The sequence below is a fragment of the Mirounga leonina genome, unplaced genomic scaffold, assembly GCF_011800145.1.
Source record: "Mirounga leonina isolate KUSES-001 unplaced genomic scaffold, KU_Mleo_1.0 Mir_154, whole genome shotgun sequence".
Taxonomy (NCBI): Eukaryota; Metazoa; Chordata; class Mammalia; order Carnivora; family Phocidae; genus Mirounga; species Mirounga leonina.
Window position 1 is genome coordinate 26,182,980 of NW_023270389.1, and position 25,798 is coordinate 26,208,777.

The window sequence follows — 25,798 nt, forward strand, 5'->3', positions numbered from 1 at the left end:
AAAATAGAATAAACCCACAACAGTAGGGGAAAACAAGGCTGCCACTGGCACAGCATAAATCGAGGGATTTCTGAGATAAGACAGCAGCTATGTGAATTTACAGAAAAACAGAAAAAGAACAAATGAAACTATAGGAATGAGATCTGTTCTTCCCAGCAGAGCCAAAGAAAACTGCCAAACTAGTAGGAAAAGAACAGTGGGCAGAAATGTAAGGATGGCCTATAGAGCCGCAGGACCAGTCATGACTTTCTCCTGGAACTGCTCCCTGAAAAGAGGAGAATCTGCTGGGGAGGGGAGCAAGTTAGGAGGTTGGGGCTGGAGGGAGAACAAAAAATGCTAAGCAGGAAAAGAACAGGGGAGAAGAGGAAAAAGGAGAGGCAGGGAAGGAGAGAAACTTTCTTACTGTGGCAATGGTATGGGCCCCTAGCCTTCCAGCCTGCAACTCACACAAGCTGACTCTTAGCACGCCCTCCCCGCCTCAGGCAGTCCTCACTCATGTCTCCCAATCTGGAGAGAGGACCACTTGGGAATAAGACCTTTAGAACCTCCAAAGGAAGCCCAAGAGCTATGAAAAAACCACAACATTAAAAGTGGACCAAAACAAACAGAAGTGATGGAGATGACAATACACACTTTTTTTTTTTTTTTTTAAAGATTCCAATTAGAAACTCCAGGGCAGCCCGAAATCAGGCTGTGAAACAGGGAGAAACCAGAGAACAAAAAAAAGGTCTTGGAAGATAAAAACACAGGCACACAAATAAATCCCACCAAAGGAACTGAATAATAAAAAAAAGACAATCAGCCATCTAGAAGAGGCTTGGCAAATTATAGCTGATGGGCCCAATGTGGCCATGGCCGCACAGTGGAGTAGCTGTGGAGACTGCACCACAACACCTAAAATATTTACTATCTGACCTTTTATAGAAAAAGTCTGTCAATTCCTGACCTAGATAATAAAGTCAAGCAAAGACCATAGAAGACCATGCTACTAAGGTAGCATGAAGGCAAGGTTAGAAAACACGTGAGACCTATGTCCTGAAATTCCAGCCTCTGTCTGGTACGAATGCCACAGAGAAACCAAAAGAAGAGTGGGAAGACATACTCAGGGAAATGAGAGGAATGTTTTCTAGAACTAAGTCCTCAGATTTGAAGGGCCCACTGAGGACTGGGCTGAATCAACCAAAAGTGCCATGTTTAGACCTACTGTACTAAAGTCCTAGCACAGCAGGGAGGAATAAAGAGAAAATTATAAAAGTTTCTGAAGAATAAACCCAGGTTCTTTACAAAAGAGTAAGAATGTTTAACATCAGACTCTTTTTATGATGCTGGTAAAAATCTTAATATACAAACCAGATAAGGATAGGATAAAAAAAAAAAACACAGGCTAACACCATTCATAAACATAAGACATAAAAATTAAAAAGCATAGATATAAAAATTAAAAAGCATTAAACTGAGGGGCGCAAGGCTGGCTCAATCAGAAGAGCGAGGTATAAAAGAGCAGGATGGCTGGAGTACAGGTTCATTTTACTATTCTTTAAACTGTATACATATATACACTAAGTGGTTAGATCTTGCAATTTAAAAGGTTTAAAAATTAAGAGTACAGGAAGAGTACAGAATATAGACAAGAAAATTATTTTGGTGTATTTTTTGCAGTGTTTTTCTAAGGCATATATTTTTATCTTTACAAAACTGAAATCATACATACGGATGTTATTCTGAATAAGTTTCTATAATAAAATAAACTTCATCACCCCCACAAAGTAAGATTCTTACCCTAAATCCAAAGGTCAAAAGCAGTGTGTTCTTTTGTAACCTTTCTTCATTCAATATAATGTGAGAAGTTTTTCAAATCATGATTGTTCAAAATATGACTTATGACAATAATTATTTTTGTACATAACTACCTTAGTTGAATTTTTGTTGGATATTTAGGTAGTTTCTAGTTTCTTACTACTAATGCTATGGTGAACTGACCATTTCGCCATCTTTTTTTTTTTTTTTTTTAAAGATTTTATTTATTTATTTGACAGAGAGAGAGCGAGCGAGAGCAGGAACACAAGCAGGGGGAATGGGAGAGGGAGAAGCAGGCTTCTTGCCGAGCAGGGAGCCCGATGTGGGACTCGATCCCAGGACCCTGGGATCATGACCTGAGCCGAAGGCAGACGCTTAACGACTGAGCCACCCAGGTGCCCCCTTTTTTTTTTTTAAAAAAAGATTTTTATCATTTCGCCATCTTTTAAGAGAATTCATGGGGCACCTCAGGGGCTCAGTCAGTTAAGCGTCTGCCTTCCTTCCGCACAGGTCATGATATCCGGGTCCTGGGACTGAGTCCTGTGTTAGACTTCCTGCTCGGCAGAGTCTGCTTCTCTCGCTTTCTCCAGCCCCCCCTGCCCCTCTCCACTAGTTCTCGCTCTCAAATCTTAAAAAAAAAAAAAAAAAAAAAAAAAATTCATACCAGTGAGTCATATTACTTAAAAAATAAATAAATAACAAATAAAACCACAAAAGACACAAGCCCTAACCTAACTGCAACAGGAAAATAAATCAGAGAAAAGGTAAAGATTGTATGGCAAGGAAAAAAATATTAGAAGCTGGTCTCAGGGTTTACCTACCTCCTGCCTCCTCACTGTTGGGACCAGCTGACATGCCTAATCGCTCCTTCAGAGACTTGGAAACATGAACTGTAAAAAATATGTATTTTAAACACCAAAAGTTGAACAGAGACCTTTTTTTTTTTAAAGTTCACAAATTAGGTTTATGTTTGTCTTCTAATGAAAATACTTAAAAAAGAAATCTCTTAAGGTCTTAAAATTTTTCTTTTCCACAGAACAAGACCTATGTGAATCATGGATTCCCTAGAGCACTTTGGAAGGCTTTAAAAAAAAATCTTTTTTCAGATCTGAAAAGCAAAAACTTGAATTCAGGGAAATAATTCTGTTATTGTACAAACTTCTATAATCTTAATGGCATCAAAAGGCCCCCCAATCTATTTAAAATGTGCTTTTTATTTATGAAAATTTTTAATATGATCGATAGGCAAGGAGAAAAAGGTTATGACTGCAAAGAAAAAGAGTAACTTGGGGCGCCTGAGTGGCTCAGTTGGTTAAGCGGCTGCCTTCGGCTCAGGTCATGATCTCAGGGTCCTGGGATCGAGCCCTATGTCGGGCTCCCTGCTCGGTGGGAAGCCTGCTTCTCCCTCTCCCCCTGCTTGTGTTCCCTCTCGCTGTCTGTCAAATAAATAAAATCTTTAAAAAAAAAAAAAGAGTAACTTGTTTGCTCTGAGAGACCAAGAAAGACCCTAAACAAAAACATCTACTCATTAAAATCTCTTCAGCTAGGGGGAAAGTGCAAGTTTCTCATCTTCAAAAGAAGTTAAAACTAAACACAATAAAAAGGAAAAAAACCCACCTATTCTTTCAGTAATTAACACCAATGTTTCACTGCCAAGTCATAAAAGGAAAACAAAGTCCAACCTTGACTTCTATAAATAGAACTTCAACCACGAAATCATTCTAACTCCCAAATATCTCTCATTTAGTCCACATCTCTCCATACCAACTTTTAGAACACTAAATCTATGCCACTAACTCCTCTCATTTAGATTTTATTAACAGCCTGCTAACTCATATCCTGGACAGCACATTCGTCCCCTTCTAATCTTTCTCCATATTTTAGGCAGGGTGATGGTTCTGAAATGCAAATCTGAGCTTTTGATCCTTGTTCATAACCTTCACATGGTTTGCTACAAAGTCCAAACTCTCTACCATGGCTTGAAAGGCTCCATATGATCCACTTCCTTCCTCCTCTCCAGTCAATAGGCCCTTTACCCCAATTCTATGTTTCAACCATACTCAGTTCCTTGAGTATATCCTGCTTTCTTAGCTCTGTGCTTTCTCTGCCTCAGCATAGCCTCTGGTCCTTCAGCTTCACCTCCCTAATTCCTAACTCATGTTTCAGGTCTGCTTCAACATAATTTGCCTTGGGAACCCTTCCCTGACAGATGGTAAGAGAAGTGCCCTTCCTGTGTTCTCCGATAACACTGTGTACTTTTTCTATCACAGAATTTATCACAATATATATAAGTACTCCTATCTGCCATTATACTATAAGCTCCTGAGCACTGTGATGTTATTTATTTTATCCAGTGGCATCTCCCTAAAATCTAGCACTAGAGTAAATACTCAAATGTTTGTTGAATAATGCAAACAACAAGATAATCTAATTTATCTGAACAAAAAAGAATGACGAACCATACCTGTTAACATTACAAGAGACAAGTATCATGATTACACACACACACACACACACACAGAGTATATTAGAACAAAGGTACCTTTCTTTGGTGCTTTGTCAGTATTAGTTTCTGTAGCTTCCACTTTCTTCCCCAACCTCTGTGCAAGGCTACGCTTTAATGGAGGATCACTGTCACCACCTACAAATGGAGACAACTTAGTTCAAGAGTTCAAATCAGTCTTCAACAAGGTTAAGAAATACAAGCAAAACAGACAACGCAGAATGTCAGTTTTCTGCATTTATATAGTGTGTTCATTCACTAGTGTCCTTACAGAACTCAATGTTAGAGAATAAAAATGTCCCAGAAAGAAGAAATAAGGGACAAAAAGTAGAATGCACAAATCAACATCTATCAAATAATTGACTAAAACTACAAATGGAGAATAAGCCCCGAGTAAAGCCAAAATTCAGAATTAGGAATATGTGAAAAAAACTTCATATACAAAAAACATCTTAAATGGCCACTTGCTAAATTCTAGGGGTATCTGTGGTTAAATGCACCCGGAATGTTCCTGGTGGACAGGAAAGGAATCATTATATTTTCCTGTGACATGAAAACTTGGAAGACCAAATAGCCCCCTCTCTTCAATTGTAGATAAGAGATCTAAGGTTATGAAAAATTCTATCTTATTCAAGTCACCAATTAGTGATAGAACCTTACCAAGTTTCCTGACTGGTCGTTTATTATATTATACTATTCAATATGAGCTGTTTAAATGTCACAAGTTAAAAACTGTTTTTCAGATTGCTTGACTAGCGATAATCTTTGCAGCGTCCCATTAAAAACCTGAAAGACCCTACACAGGGTATGATTTTCTCTCTACACTCATTTATAATTTAAATTTAAATGTGAGACCAAAAATCACAAAGTTTCCATGTATGTAGACATTAAAAAAGCTTCTCAGGCAGTGAAAATGGTATCAAAGAAAACACAAAACAGGTAAGATTTCATATTTGCAAGCGCATTTTAAGAAGAGTATGAAGGAATAGCTGAAATCAGAGAAGATTTTTTTTTTTTTTTTAAAGATTTTATTTATTTATTTGACAGAGAGAGACACAGCGAGAGAGGGAACACAAGCAAGGGGAATCGGAGAGGGAGAAGCAGGCTTCCCGCTGAGCAGGGAGCCCGATGCGGGGCTTGATCCCAGGACCCTGGGATCATGACCTGAGCCGAAGGCAGACGCTTAACGACTGAGCCACCCAGGCGCCCCTCAGAGAAGATTTTCAAAATTCTTTTGAGACAGACACATTAGGGTATGTACATGACAATTCAAAAATACGATAAAACGCTTCCCTAAATATAAAATAGCATTAATAAACTGAGGGACCAATTTATATTAACTGGACACTTTTTCCCCTTGAAAAAACTCAAATTTCAATTTGTCCAAAGAGACAAAGAGGTATCTTCTTTACTGTTTTTTCAATGTAGTACCTTCTAAAAAGCTAGTTACAATCTACTTAAATTGTAACACTATGAATTTCTGTAAATCAATAAAAGGTATAATGCATGTGAAAAACAAGGAAATTTTATAAGTTCTTTCAGCCAATTCAGAGGGACCAGCAAATAGATCAATATCAACAGGACATTGTATAAAGTCAGTTTTGGAGGACATTACCATGTTAATGCACAAATAGAAGAAAACAAAAGATCTGCACAAAATTCACCTCACCTACTGAAAATTTTCGTTTTCCCAGTCTCTCAGTGAGACTCAATCTTACCAAGGGTTCTTCTCCTGAAATGGCAAAAACAGAATTTCTCTATTATCCAATTTTTCTGTATTCAGTAAATAATAATGGGTACAAAATATGCTCTGATATCATGAGCCCACCCAGAAAGTCTCTTGAAAATCACATCTCAAAAGACTGTCACATGGGGGGGAAAAAAAGATTCAGTCTATTAAATAATAAACAGCCAAATGCACAGCCCAAAGGGATCACTAATACACTAATTATTAACAGTAGCCAAGTATATGAAGACAGGTGTGTTCTAATCAGTTGCTTAAGAAACCCAAGCTATACTTTTGTTTGTGCACTTCAATATGCTAAATGAAATCACACTCTATTGCTAACTCTCATGTAGAACTGTGAAAACCAGCATAAAGTGAGCTCTCTTTCCCCTAATTCTTTGTTGTTTGAACAGCACATTTAAATGTATCTGTATACTACAATTACTTGTGTCGTATTTCTTACTGGGTTTAAAACTATTAAGGGAAAAGGCTTATATTTTCTATAATTTAGAGTTTATTATAGTTCTTTGACCACAATGGGCAGTCAATAAATTTACTGAATGGATACAGATAAAGAGTAAATGTAAAAATTAAATATACCTAAATGTGAGAGCTGCTTGAGCAAGAATTTCAACCTTTCAAGTAAGCGTCAAATGCACTGAGTTTTCTTTTCATCCTTCTATCTGACCAACGTACCAAAGTCTTCCTGCAAATCCATCAAAGGTACACTACACCCAAGGACTTTGCTCTCCCAGTTATTAAAAAGTGGTAGCGTGACAACTCTCAACCTAGACCTACCTATACCTCACCTTGTTTGCTGGAAAGAGTTACTGTCCTCACTACAGTCCGAACATTCTCTTTTTCAGGACCTGGAATGGGCTGAGGTTGGAGTAAAAGACTGGAAACTCCGGAAGAACCTTCTGAATAAAGCAAGTCAAAGAAGAGCAAATAATTTATGGCAAATTAAGCTATTATAAGCCAAGAAATTTTGTTTCTGTGATCAGTTAAGTTCAATACAGACCACTGGATAACAAGCCAGTCTTTCTGTTCCTATTTGCCTACAGTGAATTGATTGGGGTGGGGTGGGAGAGAGGAGATAATCCCTGTTTCTTATCTGCTTTGGATACAAGGTAAAAATAAAATATAAAATTTTCAGTGACTTAGGCATTCAATCTACTTTTATTTACCAAGAAGGCTAACATTCTAAAGTTAACCTGAAGCACACCAGCTACCAAGTGTGTCAATTCAGCCTTTTATTTTTTTTTAAGATTTTACTTATTTATTTGACAGAGAGAGACACAGCGAGAGAGGGAACACAAGCAGGGGGAGTGGGAGAGGGAGAAGCAGGTTTCCCGCTGAGCAGGGAGCCCGATGTGAGGCTCGATCCCAGGACCCCGGGATCACGACCTGAGCCGAAGGCAGACGCTTAACGACTGAGCCACCCAGGCGCCCTCAATTCAGCCTTTTAAAATCTAATTTAATCATCTGCAAAACACAACTCCAAGGTTCCTACAGAACAAGCTTTAGCAAGTGAATACTTAGAACCAACCATTTGATCCTTTCTAAATAATACATTTCACACTGTATCTGTAATTTTTAGGGTTGGAGATATAGACTGACCAGGCAGAGGCAAGCTCTAGAAGAAAATTCTAGCAGCTCCTAAGAAGAATTCATCTATTACAAAATAAAGTTTTTCATCTCTATGATTTTTTCCTAAGATTTTTATTTATTTGACAGAGAGACAGCGAGAGAAGGAACACAAGCCGGGGGAGGGGGAGAGGGAGAAGCAGGCTCCCCACTGAGCAGGGAGCCCGATGCGGGGCTCGATCCCAGGACCTGAGCCAAAGGCAGATGCTTAACAACTGAGCTACCCAGGCGCCCCTCAGTATGATTTTTATATGTTGTTCTTTGGAGCTGTATTTCTGAAGATAAAGCAGTTCTTTCAAGTAGTAAAAAAGCAGCCCTGATTTAAATAAGTGTGTTTTACTTCAAACAAGCCACAGAAGTCAAAATCTATGTGCTCATTTTCTATGTACTCATTTTGGCTGCTGCCAGTGTCCTTAATAAGTGTCCCTGTTACTCTTCTCCAGCAAAATTCAACCATCCATGTCAAAACTGATGACTTACCACCTTGCTTCTTGGATTTTTCCTTCATTTTCTTTGACTTAATTTCCTCAAGAGTTTTTATTCCAAAATTCAAACATTCACCTGAGAAATCCAAATAGAAATCACATGAGGAACTAACACCTCGTGCCCTTTGCATTTTATTTGTGCGTAAGCACTCGAATGTTTTCTGAATGAGTAAGAGAACATGTGTCAATATGGGTGTGTGTACAGTGGCGTCAGGGGACAGAGAGGTGGTGGTGATCGTGATCTAAATTTCAAATGTATTTAAAATAGTTTGGGCACATTCAACAGTGCTTTCAGATTTATGAGCAGGAAGCAGCATCAATGTAGCCTCTTCTTACCTTGCTTCAAATTGACCCCAGGTTTGCGGGCAGAGGCTGTCCGTAGTCCATTATGAACTTCGGGAGGCGGTTGCAGGATGGGTGTTTTGGTTTCATCACCTTCCTCAGAAAACTGATCTATGTATCGACATATGAGGCAAATTTACAATTAACAGCAGGCCTCAAGCTTTAATCCTGATTCAAATTCATTGAGTGACCCTGACCATTTATTTGCCTTAAAGCAAGAGCTAAAACTTACCATCATCATCTTCATCATCATCTGCAGCATTGATCACAACTGGTGGATGGGTGGGGCTAGGAACATTTTCTGAACTTTCTACTTTCATAACACTTCGCAGCTGAGGGGAGGGATTAGACTGGACAGACAATTTGTTCTGTTGAACTGTGAGCTGGTTAGCCTTCACTTCCTCTTCTGGTGACTCAGGCACAGTGGGCAACACAGCTAGACATACGACATCAGTCATAAATTAAAAATAGAAGATAAAGTTCCAATTCATCAAAAATCTTCAATCACATATGCTAAGTTTGGTGCTTTTCCTTATGACAATTTATTTCTTTGTACCTGATTTCTCCATTTTCACAATTAGGTTCTAAACTCCCAGAGAGGGTAAAAATGGCTTTTAGCTAATAACTCTTCACTGTACAAAACACGTTCAAAGTAGGTGTTCAAAAGACAGAATAATCTGGAGGCTAGATGCATAAAATTGTTTGCAAATTCTAGACATTTAATTTTAATATTGAAATTCGAGGCTTTTTGCACAGCAAAAAAGTAGCTGTTAAAAGACATAGTAGATAACACTTCTGAACTAAACCAGAGAGGAGCAAGCCCACTTTTTCCTCTTAAATAGAGGAGAGAATATGTAGCATCAAATTTTAATCACATAAGATGTGGCTTTTAAATGGCCGATCATTCCAGTAGGAAATGTTGAAGGAGATTTTGGAAATAAAAACTAGCTTTTGGGGGAGTGTAAATTTTATTTTAGATTATAGCCTAGAGTCGGGTTGGTAAACTTTTTCTGTGAAGCGCTAGACATTAAGTACTTTAGGCTTTGTAGACCTCTGTGTCTCAACTCTGCAGAAGGAGCACAAAATATGGCCATAAAAAATATGCAAATGAATGGGCAGGGCTTCCTTCCAATAAAACTTTATTTTATAAAATAGGTGGAGGACCAGATTTGCCAAACCCTGGCCTGGAGAATCCAGTTTCTTTTGGAAAACTCACTGGGTCTGATAAAATGGGAAATGAAGCTATAGTAATCGAAACTGTCATGCCAAGAAACATTTGGGAGGCAATATGGCTTTTGGTAACAAAGTTTTAATCCTGACTGTGATACTTAACTTGTTTATGACTATGACTATGTACAAGTCATTTAACCTTTAAAATTAAAAGTTCAGTTCCCTCATCTGTAAAGTGGAAATAAAACTACTCTCTCCCAAGACTAAATGGCAATGTATGTAAAGTACTCTGTACAGTGTACATAGGTGTTCTTAAATTGTAACTATTCTTTTAAAATTAAAAACACAACTCACTTTTGCTTGGAGGTAGGAAAAGGCCATCAACATAACGTCCTCTATTGTGATGGAAAGCGCAGTTTAGTTTCTGACATCCCATTGGCTGATTTTCCCAGTAACAAGGAATCTCACTACGTTTTTTCTATAGGAAGAAAAAACACATTGTTTTCAAATAAAAAATGAGGTGTGACCTGTATTAATTTGGTCATTTGTTTTTCTTTTTTTTTTTTAAATTAATTTATTTATTTGACAGAGAGAGAGAGACAGCGAGAGAGGGAACACAAGCAGGGGGAGTGGGAGAGCAAGAAGCAGGCTTCCCGCTGAGCAGGGAGCCCGATGTGGGGCTCGATCCCAGGACCTTGGGATCATGACCTGAGTTGAAGGCAGATGCTTAAGCGACTGAGCCACCCAGGCGCCCCTGATAATTTGTTTTCTGAATGAAGTTCATTCAGGCTTCAAAACTCGGAGGCATGTGAACTGACCGTGAGCAGGAGGAAGAGGGGTTGCTGAAAGTGACACTCCATGCTTGAGGGAGAGATGAAGGGAGTAGGGAGTAGCTCATGTACTGTGTTGGAACCCCTAAATGCCTATATTTAATTTAGAAAAGCAGGACAATGCATTAGTTAAGATTTTAGAACCAAAGATAACATTACGTTATGGCCATGTGAGGTTGGACAAATAATTTAATGCCTCTCAGCCTTAGTTTCTTCAGCCATAAAATGGCAGTAACAGGAGCTATCTACTTGGTTTCTTGTGAGGATTAAATGAAATAATGTATATGAAACACTTAGCACATAAAAAGGACTCAATAAACTGTAGTTTATTTAAAACTGAGAGCTCACAGCTTTGAGGAAAATTTTCCCTTTCGTGACTTCTCAAAGTAAGGCACAAATAACACACTAAGGATGGTACTTTTCCTTCCCAAGCTACCTCACTCTTATGAAGGGAAATGAGGAAAAAGATACCCTCACACTTAGAATAAACTGCTGGATCATAGGGCATATGTCCAGCAGAAATACATACATTAGTTCTATACATTAGATGTGTATAAAGAATGGTTGAAAACAATACTATTTATAATAGCTCCAAAATGTAAACCCAAATGTACATCAATACCAGAATGGATAAATACATTGTAGTTTATTCGTACAATAGCATGTTATTCAGTACTGAGAAGGAATAAACCATCCCTGTGCTTAACAGGACAGTGCAGAAGGAAGAAACCAAAAGAGTGCACACTGTGTGATTCCACTGATGGGGAGATCAAAGCAGGCAAAATTTGTCTATGGTAGAATAGTCAGGATAGTGACTAGCTTGGAGGCAGTGGATAGTGACAATCAAGGGACAAAGGGCGAAGACAGATTTGGATCTGTTGGATTATGCTGGATCTCTCATCATAAGCAAGCTGAGGTTTAAAATTCTAGGAAAGCATAGCAGCATTACAAAAAAAATCACAAAAAAATCCTCAAATGTATCAAAAAGGGCAAAGATGAAAATCTATTATATTGAGAGACTGAACACTTGATAGTACACCGTGTCAGTAGGGATGTGGAAGAACCAAACAGTATCATGTACTGATAATGGAAATGTAAATTAGCTCAACATCTCTGAAAGGAGGTTTGGTAAAAAAAAAAAGGTATTCACAAAATTTATGTCCTGAGTTTACTGCCACATGTATGATCACCTATTTTTAAAAAGTACAGCAAATTCCTTTACCTTTCAAAGAACTGGTCTCCTGGCACACCCAAAAGGTTAAATGTAATAATAGCTACCACTGTTTTTTTTAGATAAAAATTACAACAATTATTCAATTACTCCTTCCTCAAGGCAGAACCTAATGCCAATCTTTCTTGCTTCTGGGTCTGTCTTTGCTTAAGTTTTTATTTCTTTCCTGGAAGCAGTTTTCAAATTACTGAATGACTTCTGTAATAGAATCCTCTACATACAGGAGTCACATGATATTTATTGTCAGTGTCGTATTTCACTGACAAAATCTCCTAATCTTTCCATATCAATAAAATTTCCCTTTTAAAAATCCACTTACTGGATTTTGTTTCTAAATGAAAAGTAATGCACAAATAATGAAAACCACTTGGAAAATGGTAATAAATGCCTGCCATGCTATTACCCAAAGAGAATCACTTGAGTATAGAATTCTTGGACGTAAAAAAAAAAAAATTATAGGTGTGCCTGGCTGGCTCAATTGGCAGAGCATGCGACTCTTGATCTCGGGGTCATGAGTTCAAGCCCCATGCTGGGCATAGAGCTTACTATTTAAAAAAAAAAAAAGAAAGAAAAAAAATTTTAAATGCCTACATGTACACTTAAAAGAAAGGTATTCCAAATAATTGCATATTTTTCACTTGGCAACACATCCTCCATAATAACACTCTCCTATAGAATCATTTCTTTAAATGTTCAAAAGGTTGAATACAGCACATGGTCCAAAGATATATAGCTGATTCTCACTATCTGAAGTAGTTATGTTTATGAGGTCACCATGAATACTAAATTATCCAATACTGAACCACTCTGCTCCTAAGGGAAATACAGAGTTAGAGTCAGGTTCCTGCAAGTTTCTGTCACATTTTCATCAATCAATACATAAACTGGTTATATGTATGTTTGTGTTTAAAGACACCTCATTTAATATATATTCCTTAATACTGAACTCTAAGGCCAAGAGCACTGTAATTCACAACTGAATGAAGCTTATCTAATACATGTATTTTCTACATAAGGCACGTAAGAGCTTTCTTGCATTTAGGGACATTACATGGCACTTCAGCATCTCACTCGGGGGCCATTTTAATCAGCCACAAAAAAGACAGAAAAGGACAAAATGCAAAAAAGATGGCATTAAACAGACCACAAAAAGGACACCTGCTTATAGTATGAGAACTGAAACAAGGCAGCAGGGTGTCACCTTGTCTGATCTCAGCCGGGGGTGTGTAAGTCAGGCGACTCAAATTTCTCAGTGCTCCGCACATGTCTGCAGATGGCCCGTGAAAGCACTGCAAGTACTGATTTGGGGGTTACGAATAAATTTTAGCGAGTAGGCAAATTTGCAAACATGGAACTCATGAATAATGAAAATCAACTGTAAACAGAAGGAGTTACAGTAAAAAAGGCTCCTTTCCATTCCTGTCCCCACTCCCTCAGCCACTGTTGTCAAGTTTCTCCTTTATGCTCCCAGAGTAAAAAAATACACATGCAAATGAAAAACAAATTCTTCTCCTTTTTTTACACAAATGAGAGCATATTACGCACCTTCTTCTGCCCCTCCCTTCTTCACTGACAATATAGCCTCATCTTTCCATACCAATAAAGTTGCCCTTTAAAAAATTTTTAACAGCTACCCAGCACTTCGCTGTATGAATGTAGCAAATCTGTTTTAAATGAAGGTTATTTCACATATTTTATTATTATAAATTATGCTACAATGAGTAATTCTGTATATATCTGCTTTTGCACGTAAGGGCAAAGATGAGACAAAGGTAGGAAAAGCATATAGTATTTTTGAAAAATGTAGCCAAGTAAGACTGTGCAAAAAAAGAGTTAACTGAGCAGCCCTAAGACTGCTACCTTAGATACCCAGCTTGCAAAGTTGGCCCTTGGAATGTTCCTAGTCTGTTAACTGATTACAGTGCCTAGACTGTGCAAATAATATGTCTTGTGCTGAACACCGGCCATCCTTCTGGGAGTCTAGAGTTTTGGTATATGATAGGTAGAGGGTGCTTATGTGACCAGCCCTATTAAAACCCGTGGATGTTTGAGTCTCTACTGGGCTTCCTTAGGCCGAGACATCCCACATACAGTGCTGCATTTTCATTGCTGGGGGAAGTGTGTACTCTTTGTGAACCCTCGTGGGAGGGAGATCATAAAAGCAATCCACACATGGATTCCTCCAGACTCTAGGTCTTTTTTCCTCTTATGATCAGACAGTGTTATCTCCCCATCACTGTAATAAAATTTTTTAAATATTTATTTATTTATTTTAGAGAGAGGGAGAGTGAGCACCAGCGGGAGAGAGACAGAGAATCTCAAGCAGACTCCCTGCTGAGCTCGAAGCCAGACATGGGGCTCGATCTTACGACCCTGAGATCACAACCTGAGCCAAAACCAAGAGTCAGATGCTCAACTGACTGTGCCACTCAGGGGCCCCTCACTGTAATAAATCTTAGCCATGAATATAGCTATATGCTGAGTCTCAGGAGATTCTAGGGAATCTCTCAATGTAGATGTTCTTAGAGACCCTGACATACCTTCTAGGGAGTTGTGCCAAATTATACTCTGCCAACAATATAACAATTTGAATTTTCAAAAGCTGCAGAGAATTCCTCTGAATTTATTCAGTGAATTCCCTGCTCTTTGGAAGATAGGCAGCACAGAATGCAGTTAAAAGGCCATTAATCTGCAGCCCACCTGGAGTAGCTCTATGAGCCCAGGCATACAAACTGCAGTCAGTCCCTTCCTTCCTTCCCCACCTCCCTCAAGCAATTGGTCCAAGGGTATTAGGTGAGGCTGAGAAATGAGAGGTAGGCATTCCTGCTGGGAGAGGGAAGGGCACATGGCCCAGACCAGGGTGTTGGAGCCTGACTGAATGAGGAAGGCACCATGTGACAAGGTGGAACTGGCTTAGGTGTCAGAAATCATGAGGGGTTGGGAGGACATCTGTGTAGGAGCTTGGCCTGGCACAGTGTTGGAGCCTGAGCAGGGTGAGGAAAGCTTTTGTGAAGAGATCCCAACGTAGAATGAGGAGCATATATTTATGGAGGGTCAGCCTAGAAAGGGCAACAATGACTAAGCGGGGTAAGGAAGGCAGGGTCTTCCCAAGTGGGGGCCTGGTACAGAGGTGGAATATATTCCCGGGTGAGAAAGAGCTGGAACACATTCCAGGGTGAGAAAAGTAAGCATCTCACATGGGAGGGCTGTCGCACACAGAGGAGCAGAGTCCAAAGGTGAAAAAAGGGCATTCACGGGGAGAGGGGTCCAGAGTAGGATGCTGGGGTCCAAGCATGGTGAGGATGAAGTCCTCATGGTGGAGCAAGGACAGAAGCCTGGTACAGGGTTGCTGGAACCAAAACAAGGTAAGAAAGACGTCCCTGTAGAAGAGCAGCCTCATGTGTGATGTCGGAGCCTGAGGGAAAGGAAGAGGCTGGGAATACAACATTGGCTTACACAACAAGAGGACTGATAGAATCAGTGATACTAAGGACAAGTTTCTCACTTTTGGAGAAGAGAGTTACAAGTAGATAAAAGGAGAAGCCTAAACCCTACAGTGCCAGTGAATTGAAAGCATCTATGTGAACTCATGATTTTCAATACACAGACATAGAGAATAAATGATGATGTAAATGTTTGTATGTAAATCCATTTATACACTCTTGTTCTGTCCACTGTAGGCCTGGAAGCAGTGAGACTCCAGGAGCTGCTGAAATCTTATTTCTATACATATCATTCTTCACTAAAAGGATCCAGGGCTCCTTAGAGAAATAACTGATTCCAGGACTGGAGGAGGAAAAATATACGATGAACCTGAAAAATCTTGTCAGGCCAGAACGCAAAAAGGTGTTCAAAGAATGATGAAAATATCAAAAGGACACAAAAATCAGCTTGAACAGCTCTTACTGGGCAAATGTGGGTCAATCTGAGGATTAAAAATGATAGTAATGGACTACCACACTCTGAATAAAAAAGGAAACCATGAGTTCGCAAACATAAATAAGTGGAAAAAACCTGAAAATTTGGTGAGAAATGGGGAAATGACAGGGTATCAAAGTACCTCTCCACAAAATGCGTATTAGTTACAAAAAGAAAACCTGTATAGTGAAGTAATTTGGTACAAACCACCTCAACGAAGTGATCAAAGTTAACACCACCAGTAATGGGATAATTAAAATTGTATAACTGTGCCACCTAATGGTGTGCACTGAGAAGAATTATGATATTCCTGCCAGAGGTACATAACTTGAACTTAGTAATGAGGAAACACCAGACAAACCCAAACTGAAGGACATCCTACAAAATAACTGTCCAATAACTACCAAAAGTGTCAAGGCAAATGAAAAGTAAAGAAAGACTAACTGTTTTAGATTGAAGGAGAATGAGAGAGCAATGACGACTATATCCGACAGTCCATTCTGGACTCGTTCCTTCTGCAATTAAGGACATAACTGGTAATGAATGGGATCTGAGGATTACATGAAGGTAATCTATCAGTGTTAACTTCCTAATTTTGATGGTTGTATTACAGTTATCTAGGAGAATACCTTTTTTTTTTTTTTTAAGATTTTATTTATTTGACAGAGACAGACACAGCGAGAGAGGAAACACAAGCAGGGGGAGTGGGAGAGCAAGAAGCAGGCTTCCCGCCACCAAGCAGGGAGCCTGATGTGGGGCTCGATCCCAGGACCCTGGGATCATGACCTGAGCCGAAGGCAGACGCTTAACGACTGAGTCACCCAGGCACCCCGAGAATGTCCTTTTTTGTAGGAAATATTCATGAATGTATTTGGGAGTGACAGGGAATGTAGTTTACTCCCAAGTGGCTTAGAAAAATGTTTTATAATGTACCTGCATGTTTTCTCTAAGTTTGAGACTGTTTAAAATAAATATAGAAATATAAATACTCCCCAATGATACACATATCATTTTTACACTTTAGATACATTACCAAACTGGCTCCCAGAAAATGAAACCAACTCATACTCCAAAATATCAAGATATTGAGCATTACAACAAAAATTTCACTACATCATTAAAAAATGTAACCTGCACATTATATATAAGGTATCATTTCTTAAGCAGGCTCCATGCCCAGCGCAGAGCCCGTCATGGGGATTGAGCTCATGACCCTGAGAACATGACATGAGCCTAAATCAAGAGTCGGATACTTGGGGCGCCTGGGTGGCTCAGTTGGTTAAGCGACTGCCTTCGGCTCAGGTCATGATCCTGGAGTCCCGGGATCGAGTCCCGCATCGGGCTCCCTGCTTAGCGGGGAGTCTGCTTCTCCCTCTGACCCTCCCCCCTCTCATGCTCTCTCATTCTCACTCTCAAATAAATAAATAAAATCTTAAAAAAAAAAAAAAAGAGTCGGATACTTAACCGACTGAGCCACCCAGGCGCCCCTTTCTCCCTATATTTTTTATTGGCCCATCACAACACCAGACTGCTTATTATAACACAAACTAAAAACTTACATCAATCTCCATGTGCCGAAACCTGCACACCTGTCGAAAACAGCGCCCCTCTTGCCATAATGTGCAAACAGTTTCATTTCCTAGTGCAGCTTCACAGTGACGGAAGGGACAGCTGTCACCCTGTAAATGAAAAGAATACAGAAGAGAACTGTGGTACCAAAATAGATCCTAGGTAAAGTGTGCACTGTTAACAGCTTCCTGGCATCCAGACAAACACAAAGGAATAAGGACAGACAGGCAAGGTAGAAAACTGAGGTGGAAGACAAGAACAACCTGAGGTCAACAAATTTATAATTTCCTATGACCTATTTCTTGACAGTATCCTTCATTTGATTTCACAAGATAAATGACATAAGCGGAAATGGGGCTGAAAAAAGTGGTACTCTTTAAAAGTGTATTTTATAGTTCTTCAAAACCATTTCATACATCTTGACTTTTGTAACTAGCTTTTGATGGAAAATCACAAATAGATTAGGATTTAGGTATAATTCCATGCTTCATTATATACCTCTACAATGACAATATCTGAAACAAAATGCTATATATGCTCAGAGCTTTGCTCAAAACCGATCATTTTAAACATGGCACTGAAATTATTTCAGAAGTTTTTCTAACAACATATACATTTATAGAATTAGTCACAAAGGAACGGAAAAGTGGATAGATCTCCCAATGGGGCTGCAGAAGAATCAAGCAGAAAAACAGGAAGTTTTGACACAGAAAAAGCAAAAATGCTACAAAAGCATATTTAGAAGAATGGCTTTATTACTCAGCAGGAAATGTGAAGAAACAATCAAATTCAACCCACAACAGTTTCTAGAAGTACGATACAACCCACCCATTCATTTAATACAAAGTAAATAAAAACAAACTTTACAAGCCAGGCCAAAGTGCTCCTAATTTGAATCAAAGGCACCCTGAACAGGGGTAATTATTGATAGGTAATTATTAATTATTAACAGATAATTATTATCAATAAGATAAGTGAATGATGACTATATGCTGTGGACTTTTTCACTTTTGTAGAATATGAAGAACATACATGAAAAGGAAAAAAGGATGAACAATGAATTCTCCTAGAAGTACTATTCTCTACTAAGAAAATGGTAGCAGATAATAAATGGTTGAGCAAAACAAAACATAAAAACTTAGTATATTGGGAAAATCTTATCAAATCTCATTAGAGAAATTACAGAAAGAACTGATTTTAAAGATGCCAATTCTTACTTTGGTACATGTAGAATAGAAAAAAAAATAGCAGTCTTCTCCTTGATTAGGCATGCTGGGTAGATCCTTAGATTGGAAGTGGCTTCTTGAAAACAAGCCACTGCTTCCTCAAGGCGAGGACCAGCTCCAAGTCCTCTTGAAATGGGTTTAATCTTCCAAAAGACAACTCAATCAGAGAAATCGTCTTTAAAATGCAATCCTAAAATGAGGAGACATGAATTAAAGTATTTCAGATAAATTCTTTCAACTTCCTCTTCCAAATCACCTCAGAGAGCACATTGTTAAAACCAAATTTTAATTATATTATGTACTTGCCTATTCAGAGCTTTGTGAACCCTGATTAATATTTTATTCTTATGTGAACATTATACATTCTCATTTATAATGTAAAACTTTTGTTAAGGGCAGCCATGCCCTTCTTTCATATGCTCTATGGAGCTTGTTACATGGCTTCAACATAAGATTAAATAAGCACTAACTCCATAAATGATCTACATTTTAGGTCATGAATGGGACTTACATTATTTTACACAGGGTATTTGCTAAATCTACATTGCCAACAAACTAGATCTTTTTCATCTGACAAAAGTTCCAATATTTTCACAAGCATTTTTATTTCAAAAGTATGTAATTATAAGTAGGTGGGAAAAACTGTCTCACTAGAATAATTGAAACAATTACCCCTGGATACATCTGTAGAACTAGCTTATGTAATAGTTTATGTAATGAAGACGGCCAAGGAGCAGAAGTCGTCCTTGGGATTCTTCCCATAAAACAGTGCTTACAAAAAACCACCAACAGCCCCCACCGTCAGCCCTTGCTACACTCAGGCCCCCACACTGAAGTGTTCTAGAAAGCTTCCACAGAAGTAACAGCACATGCCAGAATTTGGAAAGGGTTTCTGCAAACTCGTACATCAGAAGACCAGGTTTCAGAAACACTGATTGACAACTTGAAATCAATTAAATTAAATTCAATCAGATCTCCCACTAATAACCCTAATCCAAGCAAGGCAGGCCACAGTAAGAACCAGCCTTGAAGTCAGCAACCTAGGTTAGGAATTAAGAGTCTGCCACTGAACATATACTAAAACCTTTAAAATTTGCAATACCCTCTGACTCACAATTTCATTTCTAGAATTTATCCTGAGGTAAATATTCAACCAATATGCAAGGTAATAATACACAAGAAAGTTCACTACCACTTTGCTTCTAATAATGAAAACACATCCAGACACCTAAATGTTCAGAAACTGGGGTCTGTTTTAAAAAATTATGGTACATCCAAGCAATGTGATAATATGCAGGATATTATAGATTCTGGTACCAGGAAATGGGTATGGCTGAAAAAATATCTAAAAATGTGGAAGAAGCTTTGGAATCAGGTCACCAGTAGAGGCTAGAAGAGTTTTGAGACACTTGACAGAAAAAGCCTGGAAGAAACTGCTACTAGAAAATCAAAACATTAGAGGAGTTTCTGGTGAGGTTTCTGTGGAAGCATTATTAAGAGAATGAAACGACAAGTCCCAGACTGGGAGAAAATCTTTGCAAAATACATAACTCATAAAGGACTGGTATCCAAAATATACAAAGAACACTTAAAACTCAACAAGAAAACAAATTAATTAAGGAATGGGCAAAAGATCTAAACAGACACTTCATCAAATAAGACACACAGATGGTAAATAAACGTATGAAAAGATACTCAACATAGTATATCATTAGGGAATTGCAAATTCCTTTTAGAATGGCCAAAATCCAGAACACTGACACCATTAAACACTGGTGAAGATGAAGCAACAGGGTTTGGAAGAACAAGACCAAAATGTTAGCAACAGTTACTACTAGAGTGGTTGGTAGGATTATAGGTGGCTATTTATTGTTTTATGCTGATAATAACATTCAATTTTCTAATACAAGGCAACAATATATAATAAAAAATTTAAGTCTGCCTTAATGGCTTGTCCATCACTGATCCACTACAGAATGGGACAAGGGCTAGTCCTTTAATAGCACCTCACTGATCCACTAGTAGGATTCCCCTGACCCCAAACACAAGGAATGCATTCTGTAATGGAGGGTACACCAAAAGGTAATTAAAAAAACTGCCTCAAAAAACAGAAAACCTGCCTGAAACAGGATCAAGTTTCTAAGGAATATTCAAATAATTACAATGACACATATGCAAAAAGGAAAAGTATTAATCAGAGGAGAATGGAAAAGTTTTATAATAGAAAAATATTTTAGAAAGGAGGGGGAAAAAAGCCTTAGGGATCAATTTCATTTTTGAAACAATATCCCAAAGAACAAATATGAAACTGGTGCTTGTTTCAGGAACCCCCAACTTACTAATCAAACAACAAAATGGTACTTATGAAATAGTAACAAAACAGCATGAATTGCATGTTAGGGTTTTTTGTTGTTGTTTTGCATTTTAAAAAAATTAGGCTCTGCAAAACTCCCTCAGAGGTAGGCAGAGCATGAAGACTGAATGCTGAGCAGATGGACACAGCCTTGCTAATGTTTCAACAGAACAGTAACTTCATGTATCTGTTTTAAACATTTAACTTCTTTATCCTTCTATGGGGTGGGGGGGGGGGGGGGGAGAATGTAACTGTTATTCAAGAAAATGGCCAAAAAACCCTTCCCCAGAGATTTAGGGAAAAAAAAATTGACAGTAATCGCTACTACCCCAAGTTTGCAGACTCAAAACCAAGATGCATACTGATAAATTTTTTTAAAAAAGATTTTGAGACAGAGTGCGCGAGGGAGGGGCAGAGGGAGAAGCAGGCTCATGGCTGAGCAGGGAGCCGGACACGGAGCTTGATCGCGGGACCCCGAGATCACAATCTGAGCTCAAGACAGCTAGCTGCTTAACTGACTGAACCACCCAGGTGCCCCCCCACTGATAAATTTAAGTTTTAAAAAGGAAAAACAAAAGTATTCATGATGCCAAGAAAGTATGAATACTTTTCAATAGCAAAAGTAGGAAGCCAAGATGAGTAATTGGTCCTCTCCCCTCCCACTCCTGAATTAATGTAGGAAAAAGGATAAATTCCTTTAAAATTGCCATGTTCTCAGTAAGCTTTAAAGGATACAACCTGAGGGGCTCCTGGGTGGTTCAATCAGTTAAGCGTCCAACTCTTAATTTCAGCTCAGGTCAGGATCTCCGAGTTGTGAGATCAAGCCCGACGTTGGATACCACACTGGGTGTGGAGCCTGCTTAAGATTCTCTCTCCCTCTTCCTCTGCCCCTCTCCGCCCCAAAAGGATACAGCTTGATACAAATGAGTATCTGCTATGAAAAAGAGAGGAAACAAAAGAAAGTTCAAAAAATAAGAAAACTCAAATTTCTAGCCTCTTCCCCCAAAGAGATTTTTTAAAAAATTATTTAGAGAGAGCGTGCATGTATGTGCAGAGGGAGGGGCAGAGGAAGAGGGAGAGAGAGAAAAGCAGAAGCCCTGCTTAGTGAACCCAATGCGGGGATGGATCCCAGGACCCCAAGATCATGACCTGAGCTGAAATCGAGCTGGTCGCTTAATTGACTGAGCCACCCAAAAGAGATTTCAATACAAGTAAAAGAATAAGCTGATGAAAAACACAAAAATTCAATTTTAAAATATTGTCAGGATATCTATCTCTTAGAATGCAGAAAGATGTCAACACAAGAGAAAAGGTATTTAAGATGGAAATAATTCCAGGAGATTTAGTTTCTATACAATGGAAATTCTAAAAGAAAGGAATGAAATTGGTAGAGATAAGAATAAAATAATACAACAAAATTTCCCTGAACTGAATAAACCTGAGTCTTTAAATTAAAAGGGGTTCATCAGGGACACTTGGGTGGCTCAGTGGGTTAAGTGTCTGCCTTTGGCTCAGGTCATGAATCCAAGGGTCCTGGCACTGAGTGCCGGCCGCATCAGGCTCCTTGCTCAGTGGAAAGCCTGCTTCTCCCTTTCCCACTCCCCCTGCTGTGTTCCCTCTCTCGCTATGTCTCTGTCAAATAAATAAATAAAATCTTTAAAAATAAATCAAGGGGAGATTATGACCTTAGATTTGGCCTTTCAAACTACATTTCAAGATCTCAGGATTTGGAAGAAGTTTTAGACAAGGTCTCAAAAAGTATACCATCTATATACTCCACGTATTCTTGAAAAAAATTACTTAAGGAAGTATTCTAAGTTGAGAAAAAGAACTTCACTTCCACTATTTCACTGCTTTTTAAAAAAGTTTTAAAACAACTGCTTTGGATATCTTATTTATGATACAGCTGATAAATCCAAAATAAAGCAAACTGAACCACAGTATATTAAAAAAGTAAGATCACATAATCAAAAAACATTTATTCCAGGACTAAGAATGGTTTAACATTAAAAAAATTCATTATATTAGGGACACCTGGGTGGCTCAGTTGGTTGAGCATCTGCCTTTGGCTCAGGTCGTGATCCCAGCATCTTGGGATCGAGCCCCACATCAGGCTCCCTGCTCAGTGGGGAGCCTGCTTCCTCCTCTGCCTGCCGTTCCACCTGCTTATGCGCTCTCTCTCACAAATAAATAAAATCTTTTTAAAAAATTCATTACATTAACAAATGTAATGAGTAAAGGGTGGGTAAAAACAAAAACTCTGGTATCTTAAAACCTTTTTTTTTTTTTTAAGATTTCATTTAGTTATTTGATAGAGAGACAGAGACAGAGAAAGCGAGTATGAGCAGGGGGAGGGGCACAGGGAGAGGGGGAAGAAGACTCCAAGTTGAGCCTGACATGGGGCTCCATCCCAGGACCCCAAGATCATGACCTGAGCCGAAAGCAGACACTGAACTGACTGAGCCACCCAGGCGCCCCAGGTATCTTAAAATTTCAAAAAGGAAAACATGGTTTAAAAAAGGGATTTAAAAATGGTATTTTTTTAGATAAAATGGCTTTAAAAAAAAGGTAAAATGCAGCATTTACCCCTGATAAAAACTTACTATAATTACAAGGAACCTCCTTAGCATACATGCACTCAATCATCAGAAACCATCAGCACAAGCAATATGGTAAAACACTGGAAGTGACCTCATTCCAGACAAAAAAGGAGCACTTGTTGTCTCCACTATCTGTCAATACTGTTTCCGAGTCTAGCACATGAAGTAAGGAAAGGTATAAAGACTAGAAAGGAGGAGGCAAAAAAAATGTAGTACCTACAGATTATATGCTTGCAAACTAGCAAATCTAGCAATCAACTAAAACATATTTAATAAGGTATTTTTAAAAATCAGTAAATTTCCCATGTGCTAGCTTGGTAACAAAGTCCCATTCACAATAAAGCTGTAAAACATACAGAAGAAAACAAGTAAGTATACAAAACCTACATTAAGTTAAAAACTGAAAACTATGAAGCTACCAAGGCACTGAAGACCTGGATAATGGAGAGAGAATGGAGTAGAGGCTTAAAGCAGTTTATTTCTCCAAATAATGTATACATCAAATGAATAGTTTATTATTGGAACCTGATGGACTATAAAATCATCTAGAATAACTAAGATAAAGAAAAATTTTAGAAGAGAGGACCTCACTCTCCTTGATATTATAATGGATGTGAAATATACCATTTAATATTCTCAAATGACTTTAAGATCAACAGAATTTAAACAAGTCCACAAATGTGATTTGTGAAAAAAGTAGCATTTGAAATTAACAAAAAAATTTGGTCTCCCACTTGAAAAAAAACCATTTCTACTGCATATAAAAAGGTTCTAAGGGAATAAAAGCAAAGATGGCAAAGAGGCTTTAGCTCACTAACTAAAGCACTATACTAAGAAAGATTCTGGGAGTGCCCAGGTGACTCAATTGGTTAAGCGTCTCCCTTCGGCTCAGGTCATGATCGCAGGGTCCTGGGGATCGAGCCCCGCATCAGGCTCCCTGCTCATCCGGGAGTATGCTTCTCCATCTCCTGCTCCTCCACCCTGCTCATGCTCTCTCTCTCCCTCACTCTGTCTCAAAAAAAAAAAAAAAAAAAAAAAAAAAAAAAAAAAAAGATTCTGAATTCATAACTGTGCTCAGCAAAAAGGAAAGCAATATTTGACACCTTTATTGACCATGCTTATGGGAAGGAGAGGCAATGCCATATAACTACAATCCCTAGATTAATTTTTTTTAAGTTTTTATTTAAATTCCAGTTAGTTAACAAACAGTGTAATACAAGTTTCAGGTGTACAATAGTAATTGTACACTTCCACACAACACCCGGTGCTCACCACAAGTGCACTCCTTAATCCCCATCACCTATTTCACCCATCATCCCACCCACCTTCCCTCTGGTAACCATCAGCTTGTTCTCTACAGTTGAGAGTCTGTTTCTTGGTTTGCTTCTCTTTTCTCTCTGCTCTTTTGTTTCTTAAATTCCACGTATGAGTGAAATTATAAGGTATCTGTCTTTCTCTGATGGACTCATTTCGCTTATCATTATACTCTCTAGCTCCATATATACACACACATCTTCTTTATCCATTCATCAACTGAAGGACACTTGGGCTGTTTCCGCTGCAATGAACATGGGGTGCATGTAACCCTTTGAATTAGTATTCTTGTGTTCTTTGGATAAATACCTAGTAGTGTGATTGCTGGATCATAGGGTAGTCCTAGATTACATTTTTAATATAAAAAATATAACCATCCAAGTATTGCAAAAAAAAAAAAATACATGATATATTTTTTATAAGCTCAGATTGGAAAAAAAAAAAACTTTTCCTAGCATGATGCCATAGTTAAAAATCATGATAAAATTGACAGATTTGACTACATAAAATGGAAAACACTTATATAGCAAAAGATCAGCAACATGACCAAAGATTAGTATTTTTACTAAAAAGGGTATGTCAAGAACTTTTACAAATCAAAAAAGACATCATTAATTACTCAGTATATTGGTACAACCTCTTTAGAGAATTGTAATAATTCTACAAATTTACATCTGAGAGCTGGTTCTCGGGAAATAGCTCACAAAGGGCTGTTATTGGATGTGGGCTATTTTTATTTTTAATGGCAAAACTCCAAATGTCTATCAATGAGAGATCTGTTAAACTACAGCACTTCCATATAAAGGAATACTATCTTGTCATTTAAAAAAAAAAAAAAACAGATGAGGCACAGCTATGTGCATGGAACTATGTCATGGATAAACTACTGATAGTGCTTTCCTAAGAGGAAATGGAATCACAGGGAGATTCCACCTCGGTATATTGTTTTTACCTTTTTTATAAAGTGCATGTACTATGAAAAAAGGGGGGAGGGGAAGGAAATGTTTCCATCCCCAAACCAAAAGCTTGTAAGTAATTACAAGAAAAAAATATCTTGACAATGGTTTTTTAATTTCTTACTGATCCA

The 25,798-nt window shown here is 38.3% G+C and overlaps 1 protein-coding gene across 5 annotated transcripts in view; it reads right to left on the minus strand.

The window, feature by feature from the left end:
- Window positions 1-25,798, minus strand: part of ZC3H11A (zinc finger CCCH-type containing 11A) — a 42,257-nt gene that overhangs the window by 8,908 nt on the left and 7,551 nt on the right. For 2 of the 5 annotated variants that reach the window (XM_035010259.1, XM_035010258.1), the window contains 10 exons: window positions 18,436-18,634; window positions 17,209-17,328; window positions 10,025-10,148; window positions 8,733-8,936; window positions 8,495-8,611; window positions 8,154-8,234; window positions 6,836-6,946; window positions 5,970-6,032; window positions 4,340-4,438; window positions 2,619-2,687 (listed from right to left, as the gene is read on the minus strand). In XM_035010259.1, coding sequence (XP_034866150.1) covers window positions 2,619-2,687; window positions 4,340-4,438; window positions 5,970-6,032; window positions 6,836-6,946; window positions 8,154-8,234; window positions 8,495-8,611; window positions 8,733-8,936; window positions 10,025-10,148; window positions 17,209-17,328; window positions 18,436-18,489 — 1,042 coding nt within the window. In that variant the 5' untranslated portion in view covers window positions 18,490-18,634. Of the gene's footprint in view, window positions 1-2,618; window positions 2,688-4,339; window positions 4,439-5,969; window positions 6,033-6,835; window positions 6,947-8,153; window positions 8,235-8,494; window positions 8,612-8,732; window positions 8,952-10,024; window positions 10,149-17,208; window positions 17,329-18,435; window positions 18,635-25,798 lie in introns of all 5 variants that reach the window. The other 3 variants (XM_035010256.1, XM_035010257.1, XM_035010260.1) reach the window with 2 other exon arrangements.